At 41.4% G+C, this 19,988-nt stretch overlaps 1 protein-coding gene across 1 annotated transcript in view; it reads right to left on the bottom strand.

Moving 5' to 3' along the window:
- Positions 1 to 275: 275 nt before the first annotated feature.
- plcb1 (phospholipase C beta 1) overlaps positions 276 to 19,988 on the bottom strand; it is a gene marked incomplete at both ends in the record, with an annotated part of 48,537 nt that continues 28,824 nt past the window's right edge. Inside the window, 22 exons of the mRNA XM_080850427.1 lie at positions 276 to 479; positions 2,434 to 2,520; positions 2,622 to 2,679; positions 2,952 to 3,041; positions 3,190 to 3,266; positions 3,482 to 3,662; positions 7,980 to 8,199; positions 8,396 to 8,452; positions 10,088 to 10,232; positions 10,670 to 10,782; positions 11,404 to 11,508; positions 11,594 to 11,693; positions 12,092 to 12,256; positions 12,578 to 12,732; positions 12,880 to 13,004; positions 13,460 to 13,544; positions 13,692 to 13,788; positions 14,051 to 14,121; positions 15,615 to 15,801; positions 16,062 to 16,146; positions 19,269 to 19,351; positions 19,579 to 19,736. Of these exons, the coding sequence (XP_080706553.1) occupies positions 276 to 479; positions 2,434 to 2,520; positions 2,622 to 2,679; positions 2,952 to 3,041; positions 3,190 to 3,266; positions 3,482 to 3,662; positions 7,980 to 8,199; positions 8,396 to 8,452; positions 10,088 to 10,232; positions 10,670 to 10,782; positions 11,404 to 11,508; positions 11,594 to 11,693; positions 12,092 to 12,256; positions 12,578 to 12,732; positions 12,880 to 13,004; positions 13,460 to 13,544; positions 13,692 to 13,788; positions 14,051 to 14,121; positions 15,615 to 15,801; positions 16,062 to 16,146; positions 19,269 to 19,351; positions 19,579 to 19,736 (2,648 nt within the window). The remainder of the gene's footprint in view (positions 480 to 2,433; positions 2,521 to 2,621; positions 2,680 to 2,951; positions 3,042 to 3,189; positions 3,267 to 3,481; positions 3,663 to 7,979; positions 8,200 to 8,395; positions 8,453 to 10,087; positions 10,233 to 10,669; positions 10,783 to 11,403; positions 11,509 to 11,593; positions 11,694 to 12,091; positions 12,257 to 12,577; positions 12,733 to 12,879; positions 13,005 to 13,459; positions 13,545 to 13,691; positions 13,789 to 14,050; positions 14,122 to 15,614; positions 15,802 to 16,061; positions 16,147 to 19,268; positions 19,352 to 19,578; positions 19,737 to 19,988) is intronic.

The following is a 19,988-nucleotide window of genomic DNA, read 5'->3' as shown; positions in this document are numbered from 1 at the left end:
GAACATTTTGTTAACAAAGGTTAAAGCAGTGATAGCCCCCAAATATTCAACACTCAAAATCAATATCAAAATCATAAAAAAACAATAACTCCACACAAGAACACTAAAACACAGAATTATAAATAAATAAAGCCAATATCCATTGTAAATACTGCAAATTAGCCAGCTTTGTAAGCCATGCTACGTCAGAAGCCTTTGGAACAAAACAAGAGCTTAGAAGTGTAAAAAGACTGAAAACAAATAGAAAATCAAAAAACGTATCTCGCATTTCTCTTTCAGTCTTTCTTCTCATCCTCCATGTCATCCTCTGACTGTGCCCCCTTGTGGCTGAGCCTCTCCTGGGTGGAGGAGGCCGGCAGTGCCTCATGGTCTCCATCCTCCGTCAGTTTCCTCTTACTGGTCTCCTGCACAAACTCCTGAATCTCCACCGGGAGTCGGCGGAACTTGTCCTGGTACTCCTGGTCCAAATCGCTTTGCAGCTGTGAAAACAAATCAATCAAAACAGATGCCATGCCTCTCATTTCTGTTCACTCACCTCTCTGACTCAGTCAGTACACTCACTCCCTATCAGTATAGTAGATCAGTGACTTCATCAGTACTTTCATAATTGCACTGAGGGATATTTGCACATGGGGAATTTTTTTTTCTTGGATGACAAAAGATTCAATTAACAAAATCCCATCTGATGTAATTATAGCTGAAGTAAAGCTATTTTTTTAATTAACTGATGCTATCTCTAGAGAAATATTCAAATTTGATGTTCTGCTATGAAACAGACAAGAGTAGGGACAATGTGCCAACTTCAAAATGAAGTAGAGAGTTTGTGCGTACAAACAAAACAAGTAGACAACAGTGAATTCATTGTACCACATGCTGTAGTATAATAAACTCCTGGCATTTATTAGTAAACTGAGAATAATGACATTCATTGATCTAGTTTACCGTTGCTGTGCAGATCACCTTGAGTCTCAAGGTTATTTACCTATACTACATTATTTAAATGTAATTCAAGAGGCTTCGCCAAACCAGATTAAGATGTTTACTATATCTTCACTTATTATTTGTATATTGGGGATTATGCCTGTATCAAAACATAGCTATAATTTGAATCATGTGTTTAATCTATACATAACCTGTTGTTCCATATATATACTAGGCATTTCTTCTTTTGGTCTTAGACTACTGAAAGGCCATGGACTAGAGCAATCTGCAGGAGCAGCAGTGAGCAGGGCATACCTACAGTAAGCAGTCACATGATGCAACAGGCGCTACGAGCCAGACAGTGACCATCCAAAGCAGAGACAAGACCATATGCTGTAACAGTGCCACTCTTGTCCATTTCTAGTGGGCTGGCAGTAAAGCTGACGTTAACTAATGGAATGATTCATTCACAGACAGATGCAATGCTTACCTTCATCATCAGATGAGCTCTCCTCCTAGAGTAGTGATAATGACAACGCCAGTGATAATAGCTTTTTAAATAGTTGGGCTTAATGAGAGTGCACACTACAGCTACTCAAGAAGGATGAGGAGAAAGCCCTTGTTGCTACCTATCTATCTTTGAGAACTAAATTATGTAAATCCACTTCATCCACGTGCATATAGAGATTCAGGATTCAGGATTTTTTAACCTGGGCCCTATTTCAGTTCAACCTTTTACTAAGGACTAAATCGGTCCAGTGTATAACACTATAACCTGCAAGCGCAAGGCGGCTATAAAATGTAATCCCATGGGGCAAGCATCCGTGTGAAAGCAAACCGTCTGTTTCCACTACTGACAGGCTCATAATGTGATTCCAAGTGTCTGACAATATGGACTATAGAAAATTACTGTTTAGGTTTAACATTCAGTTTCTTAACAGTTCTTGAGATAAACAGTCACAGATTTATCTCTGTAGGTTGGTTCTACCCCATTGTTTTAGTTTAAGATCAACTATGTTTTAAAAGTGCAGTGTCTTGTGTTGGAGTACTCAATGTTGTTTGATGTAAATAATCTCTTCACTGATGGATCTTAAGAGTTTTCAAAGGAATTGAGCACTTTCTCTGGAAAATTCCATGTTCCTGTAGGTTCATTCAATCTTTCCATAATGTCAGACACTTATAATAACATTATGAGCCCGTCAGTGGCGGAATCAAGAGGTTTACTCTGACGCAGATGCTTGCTCCATAGGATTACATTGTACAGCCATTTAAGGGTTGCCGGTTAAAGCGCTGTACTGGACCGATTTTGATCGTTAAGTATTCTTAGTAAATGTTTAAAAAAAAAGCTCCCAGGTTGAAATAATTCAGAAGTTTCCCTTTAAGTATGAAATCCAGCGTTGTTCTTCTCTAAATGTAGTGTAAAGTGGCAGAGACACTATGTGTGTTTGTTTTTTGTGTCAATGTAAATACATAAAAATAAAAACAATGTTAACCCCAGGCAGGCTCTCTTACCTTAGGTTTTTCATCAACTATTTGCTGGAGAATGCTCTTGTGGGTTTCAATAAGTTTCTCGTGCCTTTGAGTCTGGGCCTCCTCCAACTGAGAGGACACGGACAGAGAAAACAACAGTCAACACACTAGAGGCTCCATGGCGTCCTGTTCATGGTTCAAGGAAAGCTTAGTGTTTCATGTCAGCTCACCCTTTTAATGTGTTGTACTACTTCATTAACATATGACCTGTTTATCTCCAGCTTCTCTCTAAGATGAAAAAAATGACACAATCAATCACAGATGATCAATTATTATCTCTCTTTAAGTAGTCAACATATTGTTACAAAACTAGCAAAAATAAATGCTACGAATGTCAAAATGAGAAACATTCAATTCGTCAAATCAATATTAATCCCAGAGTTTTAATAATGACAAAATGTAAAGGGGGAAAGATGTTAAAAGTGGGAGCCACAATGTTTTGAAGTTTCATTCAATACTGAATTATGTCTTCAACTTTATGATTCCCTCCATACACTTACTCCTCTGTTAAATGTTTCTCCTTTGATTTAGCTTCATTGATCTTCTCCTGCCTCTTCCTGTCCATCTTTTTTTTCAGTTCTTTCTTTTCTCTGTGAAGGAAGAACCATTTGCAGGTAGAGGTGAAGAGTTTATAAAAACGAAGCAGACTTCATCAGATCGTTCTTTCCACTGGTATTTACAGTCAAGCTAAATCCTATGGACAAGACAAGACTAGAGACAAGATCGCCCTGCACTCACTTTTCACATATCTCTTTCAGTTTCTTCATCTGGTTGCTTTGTGATTCTTCAGCAACTGTCGTCAGCTTCACCATGACCTGAAAGAGGTTACAGTACAGGAAAGATGGTGTAACAGCAGAAACCAAATAATCAATTATAAGATAGGCTATACATAGAATACAGTAAGTGTGTGGTAATAAGCTGACAATGTGTTCTTTGCAGAAGAAAAAAATATTTTCAAGTTGTTAAGAAATAGGAAAGAGGTTGCTGTTTTTAGTTCACAGAATAAACCCAATCTGTTGGGCTGTTGTACCTGTTTGATGTGCTCCTTCTTGAGGTACTTCTCGCTGTAGTACTGCTCTTGCCTAAGGTTGAGAAGTTGCTGCTGCTGCTGCTCCTTAAGCTCCGCCAGCTTGCCCTTGCTCTCCTGGTCCAACTGGACCAGCTCCTGCTCGAAGAAGGACAAGCCATGCTCCTGGCCAGGTGACAGACACCTGGCAGGCAGGACAGATAGATGCACTGGAATCAAACCAACCATAACAATGACACAGCGCTCTCCTTGCTTAAAGAGGCACCCCTAAGGAATACCTACGCTTTTTGAAGAAGGGATTGCTTTGTTTCAAACACCATTTTCTTTCTCCTTGCCCCATATTGTTTTAACATGTCACTGTCACGGTTTGTCAATACATAATTTATCAATGGTATACAATGAGTCAAGTACTTTTTCAAGGGAACTTTAAAACATGATTCCATTGAAATCGCGCTAACTAACGCATGAGACACGAATTATTCAGTTATAAATCAAGTGTACCGTTAGTTCGGGCGGGCCACGGTAGTCTGTGTCTAGCTCATAAGCTGACGCTCAGCTAATTCACCAGCACCAACCAGTCGCTCTCAAAATGAAGGCGGACCACTGAAGGCCAGTCCTCAGTCATTACAATTCACTCACTGGCCAAGGATAATTAAGGAGTGTGTCATTTGTTATGGGTGCTTCCAAGCATTCACCGTTTAGGAATGGCCATCTTCAGGGTTCAAGCAGATTGTGCAGTAACGCAAGCATTGATTATGGGGGTCCAAGTGGATCTTATCTGTTCTCTGCATGAAGTGTGAATTTTCTTTGTTAAGTCTTAGGGCCTGATTTACTAACAGGGTTGCGCCCATTTCTGGCGTAAAATAGCGGTCGTAAACATTAAACGGTATTTACTAAGGGGGCGCAGCGCATATTAACGCTTGTGGGTGTGAACAGGGGAGGGCACGGAAACGTGGGTGGAAACCTGGGTGGAACGTGGGCATGAAGCGCAATTTAATGGGAGGAGAGAAGGTAAGTGCGCCTAATGATGTATTGTGTGGTATTTACTAAAACTGCCTGTCGAGCGCACGTCTCAATTTGCAGGATAATTCTCCGCCTCCTAAAAGCACGTCTTAACCAGGAAGCGCATTTTCCATTGAGTCTGAAAACGTTGATATTGCACCAGTTATAAGAGCAAGGCGAAGATATATTATATATAACACTTTTTCAGTTAAGCGATCCACAAATCATTAGACGGTACAGGTTAACCAGCCACGCAATACTTCTGAACCAGATCAGAGACATCGAAGCCTCCAACCGGAGATCACATTCCATTCCATCAGTTGTTAAACTAGGCACATTACACATTTTGGCATTGGATCATTTCAAACAGTTATAGCATCAGCAGTTGTCATATCTCAGCCTTCACTCAGCCAAATATTCACCCAGGTACTCGACGCATTGCTACGGTGCGCTGGTCAATACATTTCCCCACTGCCATAGCTGAAATTAGAGACATCAAACAGGACTTTTTTTGAAATCGCAAACTTTCCGAACGTAATTGGAACCATTGCTTGCACCCACATGCAAACAGTCCCACCTTCAATCCACGAACACCGAAACAGAAAGCACACATATATTTAATGAATGTCCAGGTCATATGTGATGCCAACATGACCATTACTTATGTGGTAGTGGTCTGTCCATGACAGTTTTATCTTCCGGAATAGTGCCATCTATTCATGATTGAGCAACGGTGATTTTGGAGAGGCCTGACTACTTGGTAAATGTATTTGTTTCAGTGGGGATATATTGTAGTGAGCCCATGTCCCAGAACGTATTAATCTCGCCATGTACACACCTATATTGTTATAATAGACAGTTTATGCATTAATGCCACCAATAGCATATTATTTATAATCGTGTTCTTTTAAACATCTCGCTGTAGGTGATGGCGGGCAAAACAACAATATAACCCATTGAATCAGGTTCAATGATTGAGCAAACGTGAACCAATATATCTATCTCCTCTCCGCTGAACCTTAGTTTTTTCTTCCTCGAATCTCCATGGTGGGCAGTAACTTGCAGGCAATTTCTGCCGTCTTTTAACGGTGCGCTAAATAATGTTTTCCCAGGATCTGGCTTGATAAATATCACGGAAAATGCGGGGAAACACCGTGCGTTAATGTGCGCCTGGCAAAGGCGCAGATTAAGCTGCGTTCGCAAATCCATTTTAGTAAATCAGGTCCTTTAAAGGGTGGAGTAAGCACACAGTGCCCAGCGCAGATGTGGTTTGATAAATACCACGGAAAATGCGCAAAAACACTGTGCGTTAATTTGCGAACGCAGATTAAGCAGCGCTCGCATATTAGTAAATCAGGCCCTCAGTCTGTTGTCAAGAGTCCTTGTCAGTTTTTATCAAATTAAGTCAATATCATGTTTTTTTGTCAAGTTTTAGTTGGTCATTAGTCTGGGCATTTTATTCTTATTTTAGTCAATGAAGAATTTTGACATTTTAGTCTTTTTATACTGTTGATTTAAATAAACTTGCAGTCTAGCTAGAACCACATACTAGCACTGATAAAAGTAAGGTAGCTTGTTAATTGAGAGATTTTGGTGATATATTTACTGACTGCATGCTATAGTTAATTTTGAATGCTGTTTTTAGGGCTTTGAAAATGTTACTCAAACTAGCTAACGTTACCGACAAAACAATAAACTGACAGTCTGCACAATATGGCTTAAAGCAAAAGGTAGAAAATAGAATAGAAAAATTCTATTTAAAACCATATAACATTAACAATGACCAGTTGTTGAGATAAGTTAGCCCCTTCACAATAATTTGCAACCTAATGTTACCACCACAACGTTAATTCACTATTATAGGTCCACATTCCTGCATTTCTATAATAACAATGGATTCTGTTTTTTTTTTTCAGCCTCATTATACAAAAAAATAAGCCCAAATATCAGCTTGTTTCTTGCTCCCAACGGTTACTGGCATTCTTTAAGGTTAGCTTTCTGTAAAATAGTTGAAATAGGCTAAGGTAATGTTACTCCTCACTGTCCTGATATGGAAACGAAATTGATGTGTATGACATCCAATTAACAGGATATTTAGATTGTAATAAAATATATATATCTTTGTTTTCATTTAGCAACGTGTTTAAGCTATAGCATTAGGCTGAACTTATTGACTGAGGGAGCAGTTCTTGAGAGATGGCAATGTATCTATCAATACTGGCTGTTGACTAGTGGGCAAGTAATTTCTATTTCCACACTCAGATAATTGAGGATAGCATATCACCATGGTTTGTCATTGTCCACCTCTTAGGTTTCCCTCGAACTAAACAAAACATTTGGCCAAAATGGCTAACGCTGTGGATAGTCTACATGTTACATAAAATATCTATATAACTGAAAGATATCTGGGAGACAATAAGTGCCTACACCACACCGATTGATGTTCATATGTTACATTAACTCAGTTGAGGCATACACCCAAACATTTTTTAAGTAGCTTTTGAGCTAGCTGACAAGCTTACTATTAACAAGCAATGGCCTTGCTTGTTGTTTTTGCCACAGTAACTTGACGCCTCTTGAGGTACAAGTGGTACTATGAGAAAGGATAGATCAAGGCTAGCTGGCTAGATCTGGCAGCATATCCCAGCCATGTTGTGTATGTGTGGCAACAGGTTTAAAAGCCTCTTTGGGTTTCAAAGGCTTGCACCAAGATTTGTATTCCCTGGACCTCACCATAGTTATTCACCAGGTAAATAACTAAGTAATTCTAATTATGCAAGTTGATCATTTCTCTATGTACAAAAGCTTTGCTTCCTGCATAGACTAAAAAAGACTTCAGAGTTATCATTTTTTTCATACCCTGAATGCTTTTTTTGGGGACTACGCCTGAAGGAATTTCAGACCTATTAAACAGACTCAGGGCTACATTGCTTTTGGCTGGTCCCCATTGTGTGTCTGTGATCTTCCTATTGACTGAAATCATGACAACACCACAATTAATGTGTCAGTCTGAAGGCACTTTTCCAATCAATTAAGTTTCCCCCCAACATGAACTGCATCTGTTCCAAAGAGATTCCTCACTTATACAAGATGACGGACTTGTCTATGACTCACAACCTTATTTTTTCTCACTGAAAATCACTGGTTAATCATACAATGTCATCAGTTTTCAGTTGGAAGGTTATTTCAGATTAAAATATAATAGGCTTATACTAATATGTGCATACAACTTAAATATATATGTATATATATATATATAAAAAATATATCTATTAAAAAAAAACCTAATTGAAGTTAGTCATAAACATCTGCAGATAAAACATGATATTACTCATTTTCCAATCTATAATCATACACCACAATATTACATTGATACAAGTTGCATCATCTTATCACAAGAAATATTTTCTTTTCCTGTTGGTATTAACCTAACCCCACACCGAGAAGAACATAGAAGAGGCGAGTCACAGATGGAGAGTCAGAGAGAGAGTGAACCTACCTTTTCTTACCATCTCTTTTAGCCGACTTCTGCAGCACGGCCCGTTTGCGGAGGTACTCGCTCTGAAACTCATTGTACTTTGCCGTGTGCTCCTTGATCATGTCTGTTGTCTTCTTGTGGTGCTTCTTCACCACCTCCTTCATCTCCTTGTAGTGCCTCCTCTGCTCACGGACAAACGCCTTCTGCTGCTTGAGCTCCTCCAAGGTCTGGGCCTCCATTTCTGTCAGAGGGGAGTTCATGAAATCAGTGCATCAGCATCAGCAGGGCTCCCATCGCCTCTGGAGCTCGGATGACGTTTTGTTTTAGTAATAAACAGACTTTAATTAAAGGGATGGAAGGTTCTGAAGGGCCTTCCACAGTAGATTCTTTGAAGTATGTTGGTTTCATCACTCTCTGAGTTAGGATGCCTGACTGACCTGTCAGGACACTCTGGATGATGTCTTCAGTTTTAGCTGCAGCTGGTTTAGTTGATCCTGGAAAACAGTTAACATAGGGATGTTTCCTCCTCTGAGGATATATAATAGTCTTCACTTCACTGACAACAAATATCAGCCAAAATAAGAATACATTCTCTTGATCCTGCATCATTAAGCAATAGCAATGATCATGCCCATCAACCACAGCACCAGAAAACACTGACATAATCCCTGAACAGTAAAGAGACAGTATGCAATAATATGTATTTAAAATCACATTTAAGAATGTTTTATGGTGTATCATCTTCAAATATTTGTTCATTGTATATAGTCATGGGACACCTGATGCGCCTGAACTAGCCACCTAGGCTATACCCTATGCAGTTCTGTGGTCCAGGTTGAACCACAACCCCCCCCCCCCCCCCCCCCCCCATCCCAAAAAAGGCTTTCACATAATGGCATTGCCAACTATAACACACTGTAAACCCAAACAGTTCTACTAACTTATTAACATTATGTATTCAGTACTTAAAACCTGGTACTTAGTTGACCCAACTTTTAAGTAATGTTTTTAAAAAAATGTATTAGTTTTCTGAGCAAGTGAAGACGTTTTAATTGTATTGGAATGTATTTGTTTGAGTAAACATTGCCTGATAACTCAAATTGTTTTAGTATCTGACGTCATCAATGTCGTTGAGAACACCATTGCAGAGATCTTGTGATGAAAGACGGAGACAGCAGACTTAAGGTAGAGGAGTCGTTTAGTAATCGAGAGGTTGGAAGGTTGCTAGTTCGATTCCCCACTCCTCCTTACCAAGTGTATAAGTGTGAACCCCTAAACTGCTCCTCATCTATAAATGCAAAATTCCTTGTAAATCGCTTTGGATAAAAGCGTCTGCTAAATCACAGATGTAAATGTAAATGTACATCTGGCAACACTGGGAAGGCGGTCGACCAATGGCAGTTCTCTCTACAGTAAAAGCTTGCGCAAGAAGTTGGAACGTAAGGGAGATACCCGTTCAAAAACTTGTAAGGGTGTAAAAACTAGTTTGTGAAAGACCCAGAGAAACACAAATATCTGTCGAGGCAAAATCCTGGACGATTTTGGAATAATATGAGTTCAGAGAACTCAAAAATTATGAAAATGATAACAAAATAAATCAGTATAGCCGATGTATAATTTAAAAGTTAAGTTTACTTAAAATAAATAATATATGTACTCAAATGTTCTTATGTAATTGGTTACATCAAAAGTTTTAAGTACAGTGCAGTTAACATGCAGGCAAGCCTTTTATGAGTGCAAACTGTGCTGTTGTTGATGTTTGTAATGATATTCCATGCCCTATTTTGGTAGATAGATTGCTAGTCCTTACTGATGCTTTAATATCACAGACAACATCAAGTGTAAAACCTCTTTAATGTTACCATGGGGAAACATTGCAGCTTAACCATCTAGTATAATACAGTAATCATTTCTAGAAAGCTGTAGGTACATGTAGAACATCTATACATGTCACTTATCATTTATGGCATGTTTTATCTCTAAACATAAGGCCCATTGGCTAGATAGATAGATAGATAGATAGATAGATTGATAGAATAATAGATTAATAGATTGAAAGACCGATAAATAGATAGATAGATTGGTTAATTGATTGGCTGTAGACCTAGGGCTGTCTCAGAGTGGGCTACCTGTGGGCTGCTGCTGTGGCGGGGCCTGGGAGGCAGGTTTGGGGGAAGCGCTGGGCGTGTGGCTCAGTCCATTCTCCAGGGGGGCAGGCTTCAGTTCACTCTTGGGCTCCACACCTGCTGGCTGCTCCACACCAGGCTCAGCCGGCTGAAGAAATCACAATGACCTCTCATTAACCTCCTGCTTGTTTGAAGTCTCTGTGTGTGTGTGTGTGTGTGTGTATGTGTGTGTGTGTGTGTGTGTGTGTGTGTGTGTGTGTGTGTGTGATTTGATTTCAATATTCTGGACAGCTCCTATTATCTACCTACCCACACACTCCCCTTAAAACCAAACAAAACAACAATTTAACACGACATATTGTTTTTATCGATCAAATTAGTGCTAAATGAGACTGAAAGCTTTCACATACTGGACATAACTGTAGAAAACATCTAGTGGGTGTAAAAACATCAGCCTTTGAGAGAGTAGTTTTGCCACTGATCCCTGGTCTAGGACAGCGAGCTGACAGAGCTGCTGCCCTAACTGAGTTTGAGGTGATGTAACAGGGATCCAAAGCAGCCTTCAGGCCTCAGGCCTTTTCCCACCTCTTTGCTGATGTCCTCCTCCCCCTCTTCCAATGTCAGTGCAGCCAGCTGCTTCGATCTCTGCTCCATTAAGTTCACATATCTAATGGGGTTGGACAATGCCTCTATAACATCTGTTTAGAGAAGACAAACACAGGCTAGAAGGTCACGTACCACCTCCCTTGGACAAATTCCGTTTTCAAATCAGCACATATACATTAGATGAAAATGGTTAGTCTCAGTTACACAGGTGCAGTTTCTCAGTGAGTTAAGTGAGCGGTGTGGTTGCCATATGTTTGCTGATGTGAGCAATTCCCTCTGGGTGGTTTATGAATCCCCTGTGAGCTCTAATGTGTGTGCGCGGATCATCAGGAGGCTACGTTTAGCTTCTGAATGAAAAGGGGCTGGAGTGTTTGTGTTAGGACGCCCCAGAGGTGCACTTTCACTGAGAAGGCTCCATGCTGAGAGAGCTCCTGCTTAAGGCAGAGAAGGCTAGGATAACACTGCATGGCAACACACACACACACACACACACACACACACACACACACACACAACACACACACACACACACACACACACACACACACACAGACGCACACAACAGTGTTTAATTACAGAGGAACAAACCGAATAGTGTAAATACTGTTATATCATTTAAACAATTACTCTACATGATGTGGCAACATCCCAGTCTGAGAAATAAAACAAGTGTCATAGCCTTTTTAGCACTGAGACGTTGCAGGCCAACATACCTGCAAATGTATCTGGTACATAGTCTTTAACTTCGATGTACACAAAGAGAGTCGGAAGAATGAGATTCTGATTCTTCTCGTTCCTGAGGCCAATGTACCGATATCCTGAAAGACAATGTCTGGGTGTCAGTGGATGATGCATCCTTTTGTAGGCTTCCCAAATTCAAAAGAAAACCGGTTCTCCTTGTACCTGGTCGAATGGCTGACACTGGGATGAGACGATGCCCAATGAATTTCCCTCCTTCCTCAAAGACAGCTAATCTCAGCGAAGCCAGAGTGGGAAGAACCACCTACTCATAAAAACAACCGAAAACACACAAACATAATACAAAATCAGTAAATAAATAAGCAAGTAAGGAAGTCAATACATACATCCTTCAAAGTAATCCCAAAGCAACCAGGCTGACGTATAACTTTAACAGCATACCTCTGCAATATTGACAAAGATATTCAAAATATAGACAGGCGTCTCAAGCTGATATGCCCAAATTTGTATGAATTAACAGTGAAACAGCCTATTGAGATTTTAGTGAACACAACAAGACAAACAGACAGACAGACAGACAGACAGACAGACAGACAGACAGACAGACAGACAGACAGACAGACAGACAGACAGACAGACAGACAGAGAGACAGCCTGCCAGCCAGCCAGCCAGCCAGCCAGCCCCAATTCCCCTCTGTTTACCTTTTTGAACACAATGGGCTCCTCATCCCAAACAGGATTGACTGCGTTGCTCTGTGATGTCTTCGTTTTCATGGCTTTCCTTCTTGTGTCCACTGGAAGTCCAAACATATCGATTTCAGCATACACACCAACTTTCTTATCTGTCAGAAACTGACCAGATATGATCTATGAGAGACAAGAAGATTCTCCTGTTAGTTTGAATGGAGTGGAGAGCAAATGGTCCTCATGCATTTGGAGTATCTCTTTGAGGAGCCTTGTTTGACAACAATTTGACGATAAATAATGCAAAGTTAAGGATGCTTGACATCAACACCGTATACTACTCAAATATACTATTTGTTACGTAATAGTACTATTTGTTACTTCTCCTGAAAATCATCTGTTGACACATGACATTAAAGCTACATAGTCCGGGTTTAACGATGAGGGACATAGAGAAATGATTATTTCAGTGTGCTGAATATGTATTTGCATTGATATTCTGACCTTTACTGACAGAGTATTGGCTACAATGCCATCCACGGTACTATCAGCGAATGGGTCAAATTGCTTGTCAGGCCTCCTCATGAACTCAGGCTTTAGCCGGTAGCCACTCTTCCCATTGTACTCATACATGCCCAGGTTGAGCTGCATAGAGAGATCTGTGGGTCGAATAAAGGTGAGAGAAAGCCAAAGAAAAGCAATATGGTGAATTTGAACAAACACCACGCCGCAGGAAGGTGTGTACTAGGCAGGGCAAAGTTAACTCAGTGGAATTAAATACATTTTTCAGGGCAGACTCGACTCACCTATTGTTTGGAAGTTCAGGGCCACTAACTGACATCCTGCGTTCCAGAAGACTTGAGGCATATAGTTAGAGGAATCCACCCTGGTCCCTTTTGGATAGATGCGGCTGAGCTGGAGCTTATTGTATCTGTGTGCAGCTGGTTAAGAAAAGCTGGAAGTATTGTTTGAATGGGCAAATGTGAAGACAAATACCACATAGTTCAGACAGAAGAGAATATGGTCTTCCTTGCAAAGCAGACCACCTTTGTAAGAAGATCGCACACTGGGTACAAAGAACTTATTTCCCTTTGTTCATGAAATATCTATGAGTTCAATGTCTTTTGGGTGTTAAGAAAACAGTATATATCACACAAAGTAATATTGGGTATGAGATTTATGTAATAGCAATGTGACAGAAACCTCCTTTCAGAGATTTTAATATATCGAGTTGTGTGAAAAACCCATGAAAAATAAATGCCTATGCCTTCCTCTCCCATCACCTATTTAATCAGATGCCTATAAGGGCTGCCATGCCACACTCATATAAATGCAGAGTGCCTGGATTTGGGGAAGTGACTCATTAATGTTGAATGAGAAGGATGCTCCACAAACTCCACTGGTGATTTAGTGAGCAGCTCCAGGGCTTTGGTCTCCACAAAGGATGACATCTGATAACTGCGGTTGTTCTCTGGGAAAAACAAAAAACAATAACAGGGCGGCACATTTTGAACTTGTCTGGATGCACCGAAACAGGGTGACTCATGGCATATAAAAACGTGGTGACACACAAATCAGTGGGTGTGGATGGATGTGTTTGTGTGTGATTCTGGCTTACTTTTAGAGGCTTCAAATGAGGTGAATTTTCCAGGCTGGATGTAGTTGACAAGGTTGGACATTTCCTCTGTGGCAATGGCTTCTTCGCCAGCGGTTCCCTGGACATGACACACACAGAAATACGTCCCTGTAGTGTCTTTACATGTCATAAGCCAAAAACAGTCCTAGCGGCTCATCTCAAGCAGGAGTGAGGCTCATCTCCACCGCAGTGATCCATCCCAGAGAACAGTAATCGTGCTCAATGTGATGAGAGGGGAGCATCACAATAAAATTGCCAGGGAGGTTGAGGAGAAAAATGGCAACAACAGGAATAGAAAATGTAATGAAATTTGTGCACATGGATAAAAGACAGAGAAGTACCTCATCCCCCTTCTTACAGTCATCATCGTCATCGTCTTCATCTTCACTCTCAACCTCCACCTCTGTTGGAACTAAATGTCATCATATCATGTGTTTATGTAGCACAGTCCGTGTTAAATCACAATAGATAGCTCTCCACACACGCAAACACACATCCATCCACCCACACACACACTCACACACACACACAAACCAACCTTAAAATTGAAAACTATGGGGCCAGGATAAGGACAGATGTCATGTCGATTGTAAGCATGACATGATGAACAGCAACAAAAGAAAAACCCTTGGGGTAATATTGTGTCGGTTTGTAATTTACTTAATTGTTAACTGCCAGAAGGCAAGCTGTCGATAAGGCAGCTGGCTTCCTCCAGATAAGCAGAGGGCAGGGCCTGGGGTCGATCCAGTTTGTATGCCCTCCACCATGGAGACGGGGATGAGGAGGGGGAGACTGAACTGAAGTCAGTGAAACAACCAGATGTGTGCCTGTGTTGATAAGAGGAGAGGCGGCTCAAGGACAGGCCTTGAGTCAGGACTCAACCCTGAAGGACAGAAAATCTCTCCTGACGTTTGCAGTGCAGTTTATCTATTAAATCAACTATTTAAAAACTCTTGACTGCCTGCCGAAAATTTCCTACGCAGGTATCGTGTTTAGACATATTCTCAATAGAATCTGGAGTAAACATTATCTATGTTAAGTTCTAAATTAGTCCCGGGCTTGATTTTTGTAATTGGAGCAACTTGATTTTTTGGTGTCAATGTCAATGCCTAATTCTGTTTGAGTCATATTTGTCTCTAAGTTGAGCGATTGCCCAGCCTGTAGGCATTGATGTTCCCCTACTGAGAGGCTTGCTGTGCAGCATCTGGTATCTGAGTCGGGGCCGGGGCCGGCTGCGCAGTGAGTCTCACTCATATGAATATTACATGATGGGGATATTACCCACCATAGGGTCACTAGGCGATGCACATTAGTCGCTGAAGGAGATGAAACAGGTACTCAGTTTTCACTACATGCCCACAGGAAGAACAGTTACCACTAAAACATGATATTCTGATCTTAATGGAGGGCTGTTTGCAAGGGCTGCAACAGAAGAGCCCCAGACTGGAACTATACTGTGTCTTGCATTAGCCACCAGGTGGCGATAGATAGACACCATGATTCGTGACGGTTTGCAACTTTATCACAGCGCTCTCCAATGACTTTTGATATAAAATAATTAACAACCTATTCTAATTGTACATAAATATGCAAATGGGTACTGTTAAACTCAAGTCTACAAATAAACAGAGAGGTCTCTAATACAAAACACAAAACAAAGAGGTTATTGGTGAAGGTTAGTATGACCAAATACAACTGGTGATAACTGAAAGACAAATTATGTAATTTAGCAATCAACAAGCTCATTTTATGCCACATCCCATTTTATTGTCTTTTTCTACTATATCCCCCCTGTGTTATCAGCCCTGGCATATGAATATGACATATACCTGCAGGAACAGCACTGGGAGACGAGGGCTCAAACACACTGTGTTATCAGCCCTGGCATAGGAATATGACATATACCTGCAGGACTGGCACTGGGAGACGAGGGCTCAAACACACTGGAGGAGTCACTGTTGGTGTTGGACGCCTGCTCTGACAGCTTCTTCTTGGCGCTGCCATCTGACGGCTTGTGGTGGGACTTCTTGTTCTTGATGAGGATCTTCCCCATGAGCTCCTGAGGACTAGGCAACGGCACCCCATGCTCCAGCTGGGAGAGGAGAGAAAAGTCAGTTATCTTGTCTGCCTCTCTCTCTCTCACGCATACACACACACGCACACGCACACACACGCACGCACGCACGCACGCACGCACGCACGCACGCACGCACGCACGCACGCACGCACGCACGCACGCACGCACGCACACACACACACACACACACACACACACACACACACACACACACACACACACACACACACAGTCATATATGTACATGTAGGTGTGACCCTGTGTCAGAAACTTACTGGGTATTTGTCAAGACATTCAGTCAGCAGGCCATCTCCAAAGATTGATTTGCAGTATTCAGCCATCTTGGCCTGCTGCTTTGGACTAGATGAACATCAACAGATAACATTTCAGTCATTCAGCGCTTACAAGGTGAGGGATAAATTCACAGTATATTCAGCTGCACACCAGTCTTTCAGAATGTCAGTGATTTTTCCTGATGTCACTAATAATAATGAACATGGCAGTCCCGTGTGACCAGACCCATAGAGGCATATTAGAAGAGGGCCTTTGTATTCTTTGAGGATGAATAGTAAGAGATCAATCAAAGCAAGTGGAGGTCCAAGGCTATCTGGTTTGGTGAGGACTGAGCTAGATGGTCCTTTATTGTGGAGGTGCAAGATGGTTTGACTGGATCTCCAACTCCCAAATCAGAGGTAGAGAACTAAAAGATATATGCTTCACTTGTACTGGGTCTAACCCAAAGAGGGAGTTTTCATCTGTGCACCAGCCATGCATGTCGCCTAAAAAAAGAACTAGAGCTCTGATGAAACAAACCTTCTGCCAATACAACATGGCAAAGACCGCCCTTCCATACTCCTCAATCTCACTAAGTCCTCAAGCAAACAAGAATGGATTGAGTCTAAACCACTACTAATCCAGCAACTAAAGCCTGGAACATACAGAGAGCATCAACAAGACCAGAAGGCATGGCTAAATGTTCATACTGACCCCAAGTAGAGCCAAAAGCACTTCTCCATTCATTCCCCCAGTACCAGATTGTAGGCGGTCTGTTGTTCTCTAAATACTTGAAGTCTCTTGGGGTAGTAGTACTTCCCCTTCATCACAGTTAGGTAAGCACAGACCACCATCACGTTACTTTCATCACAGTAGGGTAAGCACCGACCACCTTCACTTTACCTTGATCACAGTAAGGTAAGCACAGACCACCATCACGTTACTTTCATCACAGTAAGGTAAGCACAGACCACCATCACTGTACCTTCATCACAGTAAGGTAAGCACAGACCACCATCACTGTACCTTCATCACAGTAAGGTAAGCACAGACCACCATCACTTTACCTTCATCACAGTTAGGTAAGCACAGACCACTTTCACTGTACCTTCATCACAGTAAGGTAAGCACAGACCACCATCACTTTACCTTCATCACAGTAAGGTAAGCACAGACCACTTTCACTGTACCTTCATCACAGTTAGGTAAGCACAGACCACTTTCACTGTACCTTCATCACAGTAAGGTAAGCACAGACCACCATCACATTACCTTCATCACAGTAAGGTAAGCACAGACCACTTTCATGGCAGTAAGGTAAGCAAAGACCATCTTCATCACAGTAAGGTAAGCACATACCACTTTCATTGCAGTAAGGTAAGCAAAGACCATCTTCATCACAGTAAGGTAAGCATAGACCACTTTCATCACAGTAAGGTAAGCAAAGACCATCTTCATCCCAGTAAGGTAAGCACAGACCACTTTCATCACAGTAAGGTAAGCAAAGACCATCTTCATCACAGTAAGGTAAGTGCAGACCACCTTCTTCCATTCCCAAAACAGGATGACCAGAGGGACGGGCAGGGTATTCAACTGATCCACCTCACTCTGCAAGATGGAAACTTTCCCTGCAACCGCGCCAGTGTGTAATCTTCTGCTGATCTTCTCCCTTGTCTAACAAAAAGTAGTCTTTCATCAGACTGTCTCTCACACAGCTGTTGCCCACTTCAGAGCTCAAACCGTCGATGGAAAATGAAAGGAATAGTCTAACTCCACTAGCTCTGAAACAATAGAAAATGACACAGGCTAACTACACTGGCTCTGAAACAATACAAAATGTCAACTGCCTCTGGGATACACTGTTTAAGATGGGGCCCTTCCAAATCCGCAAGATACGCAGTTTGGGCCATTGAGCTGGCAGTGGTCAATGCAACCAATAGGGCATTTGAGTACCATGTTTTTTGGTATCATTACAAATTTCATCAGTACAAAATGGCCACATACATGTCCGTATTTTCATGCAAGAGAAGACAATGGTGGAATGACCGTCGGTCTTGACTGCCAGGGCTAATATCATTCAAACTCCCATAATTCCAAGACAGTTTTGCCCTATCATTTTTCCACCAGATTCTCTCTCTCTCTCTCTCTTTTTTTGTCCAACTCTAGTTCATCATTCAAACATCATACTTTATGCATAGCTTCATACTTCATCTGTGACATCACTTCGTACCTACATTTCTGTATAAGCTTCCATGTGTCTTTCTTCCTCTATCCTCTACCTTTTTTCCTTTCCTTCTGTCCTTTCTTTCCTTCCTTCTACTCTCTTTCTTCATTTGTGTCAGTCTGTTTTTTCTCCTGTTTTGCCCCTTCTCCCCCTCCTTTCAAGTTAGATTAATTTGTTTTACATATTCTGACATGATGGCCCATCATACAGGGGACAGTGGTACAGGAGGTAGAGAAGTCGTTTAATAATCAGAAGGTTGTTAGTTAAATTCCTCACTGTCGAAGCGTCCTTGAGCAATACACCAAACCCCTAATTGCTCCTGATGTGCAGTGTGCCCTCAGTGAAGATATAACATGCATATACATCCTTGTAAGTCGCTTTGGATAAAAGCGTCTGCTTAATGACTAAATGTAAATGTTATTGGTGAAACAGTATTATGATGCTCGGCCACTAGATGGAGATCAAAGACCCCAAAAGAACCTGGATGCTTAGCATATTGAAGTGAGTGGCTGACTTTCTTCATGTCACTGTTTATATCAACATGTTTTCTTTTATTTACAATTTGAAATCACAGATGTGCTCTGTCATCAAATATGTTTATCTGTCTAAAGACTTTCATTCTATTTTGAAAGTTTTCTAAAGCAATCCATTTAATGTTATACAATTTAAATTGAAATGCATATAATTTTAATTTGATTTAAATAATGTTTCTAACCGCCATCATTACATTTCTTCTCTACAATTGTACTTTACAGTCATACTTGCAAATATATAACTTCTTCAACAGCAACAAATATAGTGTGCACACTGCATCTCACAAGAGACGGAGTCAGAACAGAAAACCAAGCACGCTTTTTTGGATCCTCTACAATTCATTCTTCCTGTTGCCATAGCGGCCATTATCTTACCCTAGCACATACTGGCACAAGAATGTACAAGGTAAGGCAGGCAGCAAGAGACAAACAGTGCAAGGACATTCACTCACGAGTCCACATGGTTCTCAAAGGAGAGGATGACAGGAAACGGGGATGTTTTGAAGGCGCACTCTGCAATGGCCTCGATCACTTCCTGGAAAGAAAGTATAAAGACTCATGGTAATTAGTTACCGGGTAATTAAAAAAAAACAGTGTGTGGATTTCTGAGTCTGATGGTCTTTGCTATATGCATAATAGATCTGTATGTGTGTGTGTGTGTGTGTGTGTGTGTGTGTGTGTGTGTGTGTGTGTGTGTGTGTGTGTGCGTGTGTGTGTGTATGTGTGTGTGTATGTGTTTGAGAAGGGGGTGATTATGGTCACCTTGAAGGAGATTTCAGAGGTCATGGTGAATCCGTGTGTGATGACGGGCTCCTCCTCTGCCGTGCGGCCCTTCCAGCAGTCCAGCTCCACACAGCGGCAGCCCGACAACAGCACCTGCTTGTACATCTCCACTGACGAGTTCCCAGCCAGCTGGCCCGCTACGCACACACAACAAAAACACACAAGCTGGTTCACACACATATCTACACAAACGCTCACACACAAATGATCACAAATGCATTCAGGCACGCATACATAGACAAGCACAAATAAACAGACGGACTCACACACACCCGCACACACACAGACAGACACACACACGCTTGCATACAAATTCCCATTGATGCATGCAGACACGTACCAACAGACAAGCACAAAAACACAGACAGACTCACAAACAAACACGCACA

This window comes from Sprattus sprattus (assembly GCF_963457725.1).
Source record: "Sprattus sprattus genome assembly, chromosome: 13".
Classification (NCBI taxonomy): domain Eukaryota; kingdom Metazoa; phylum Chordata; class Actinopteri; order Clupeiformes; family Clupeidae; genus Sprattus; species Sprattus sprattus.
This window is presented reverse-complemented; position numbering and strand designations above follow the sequence as displayed.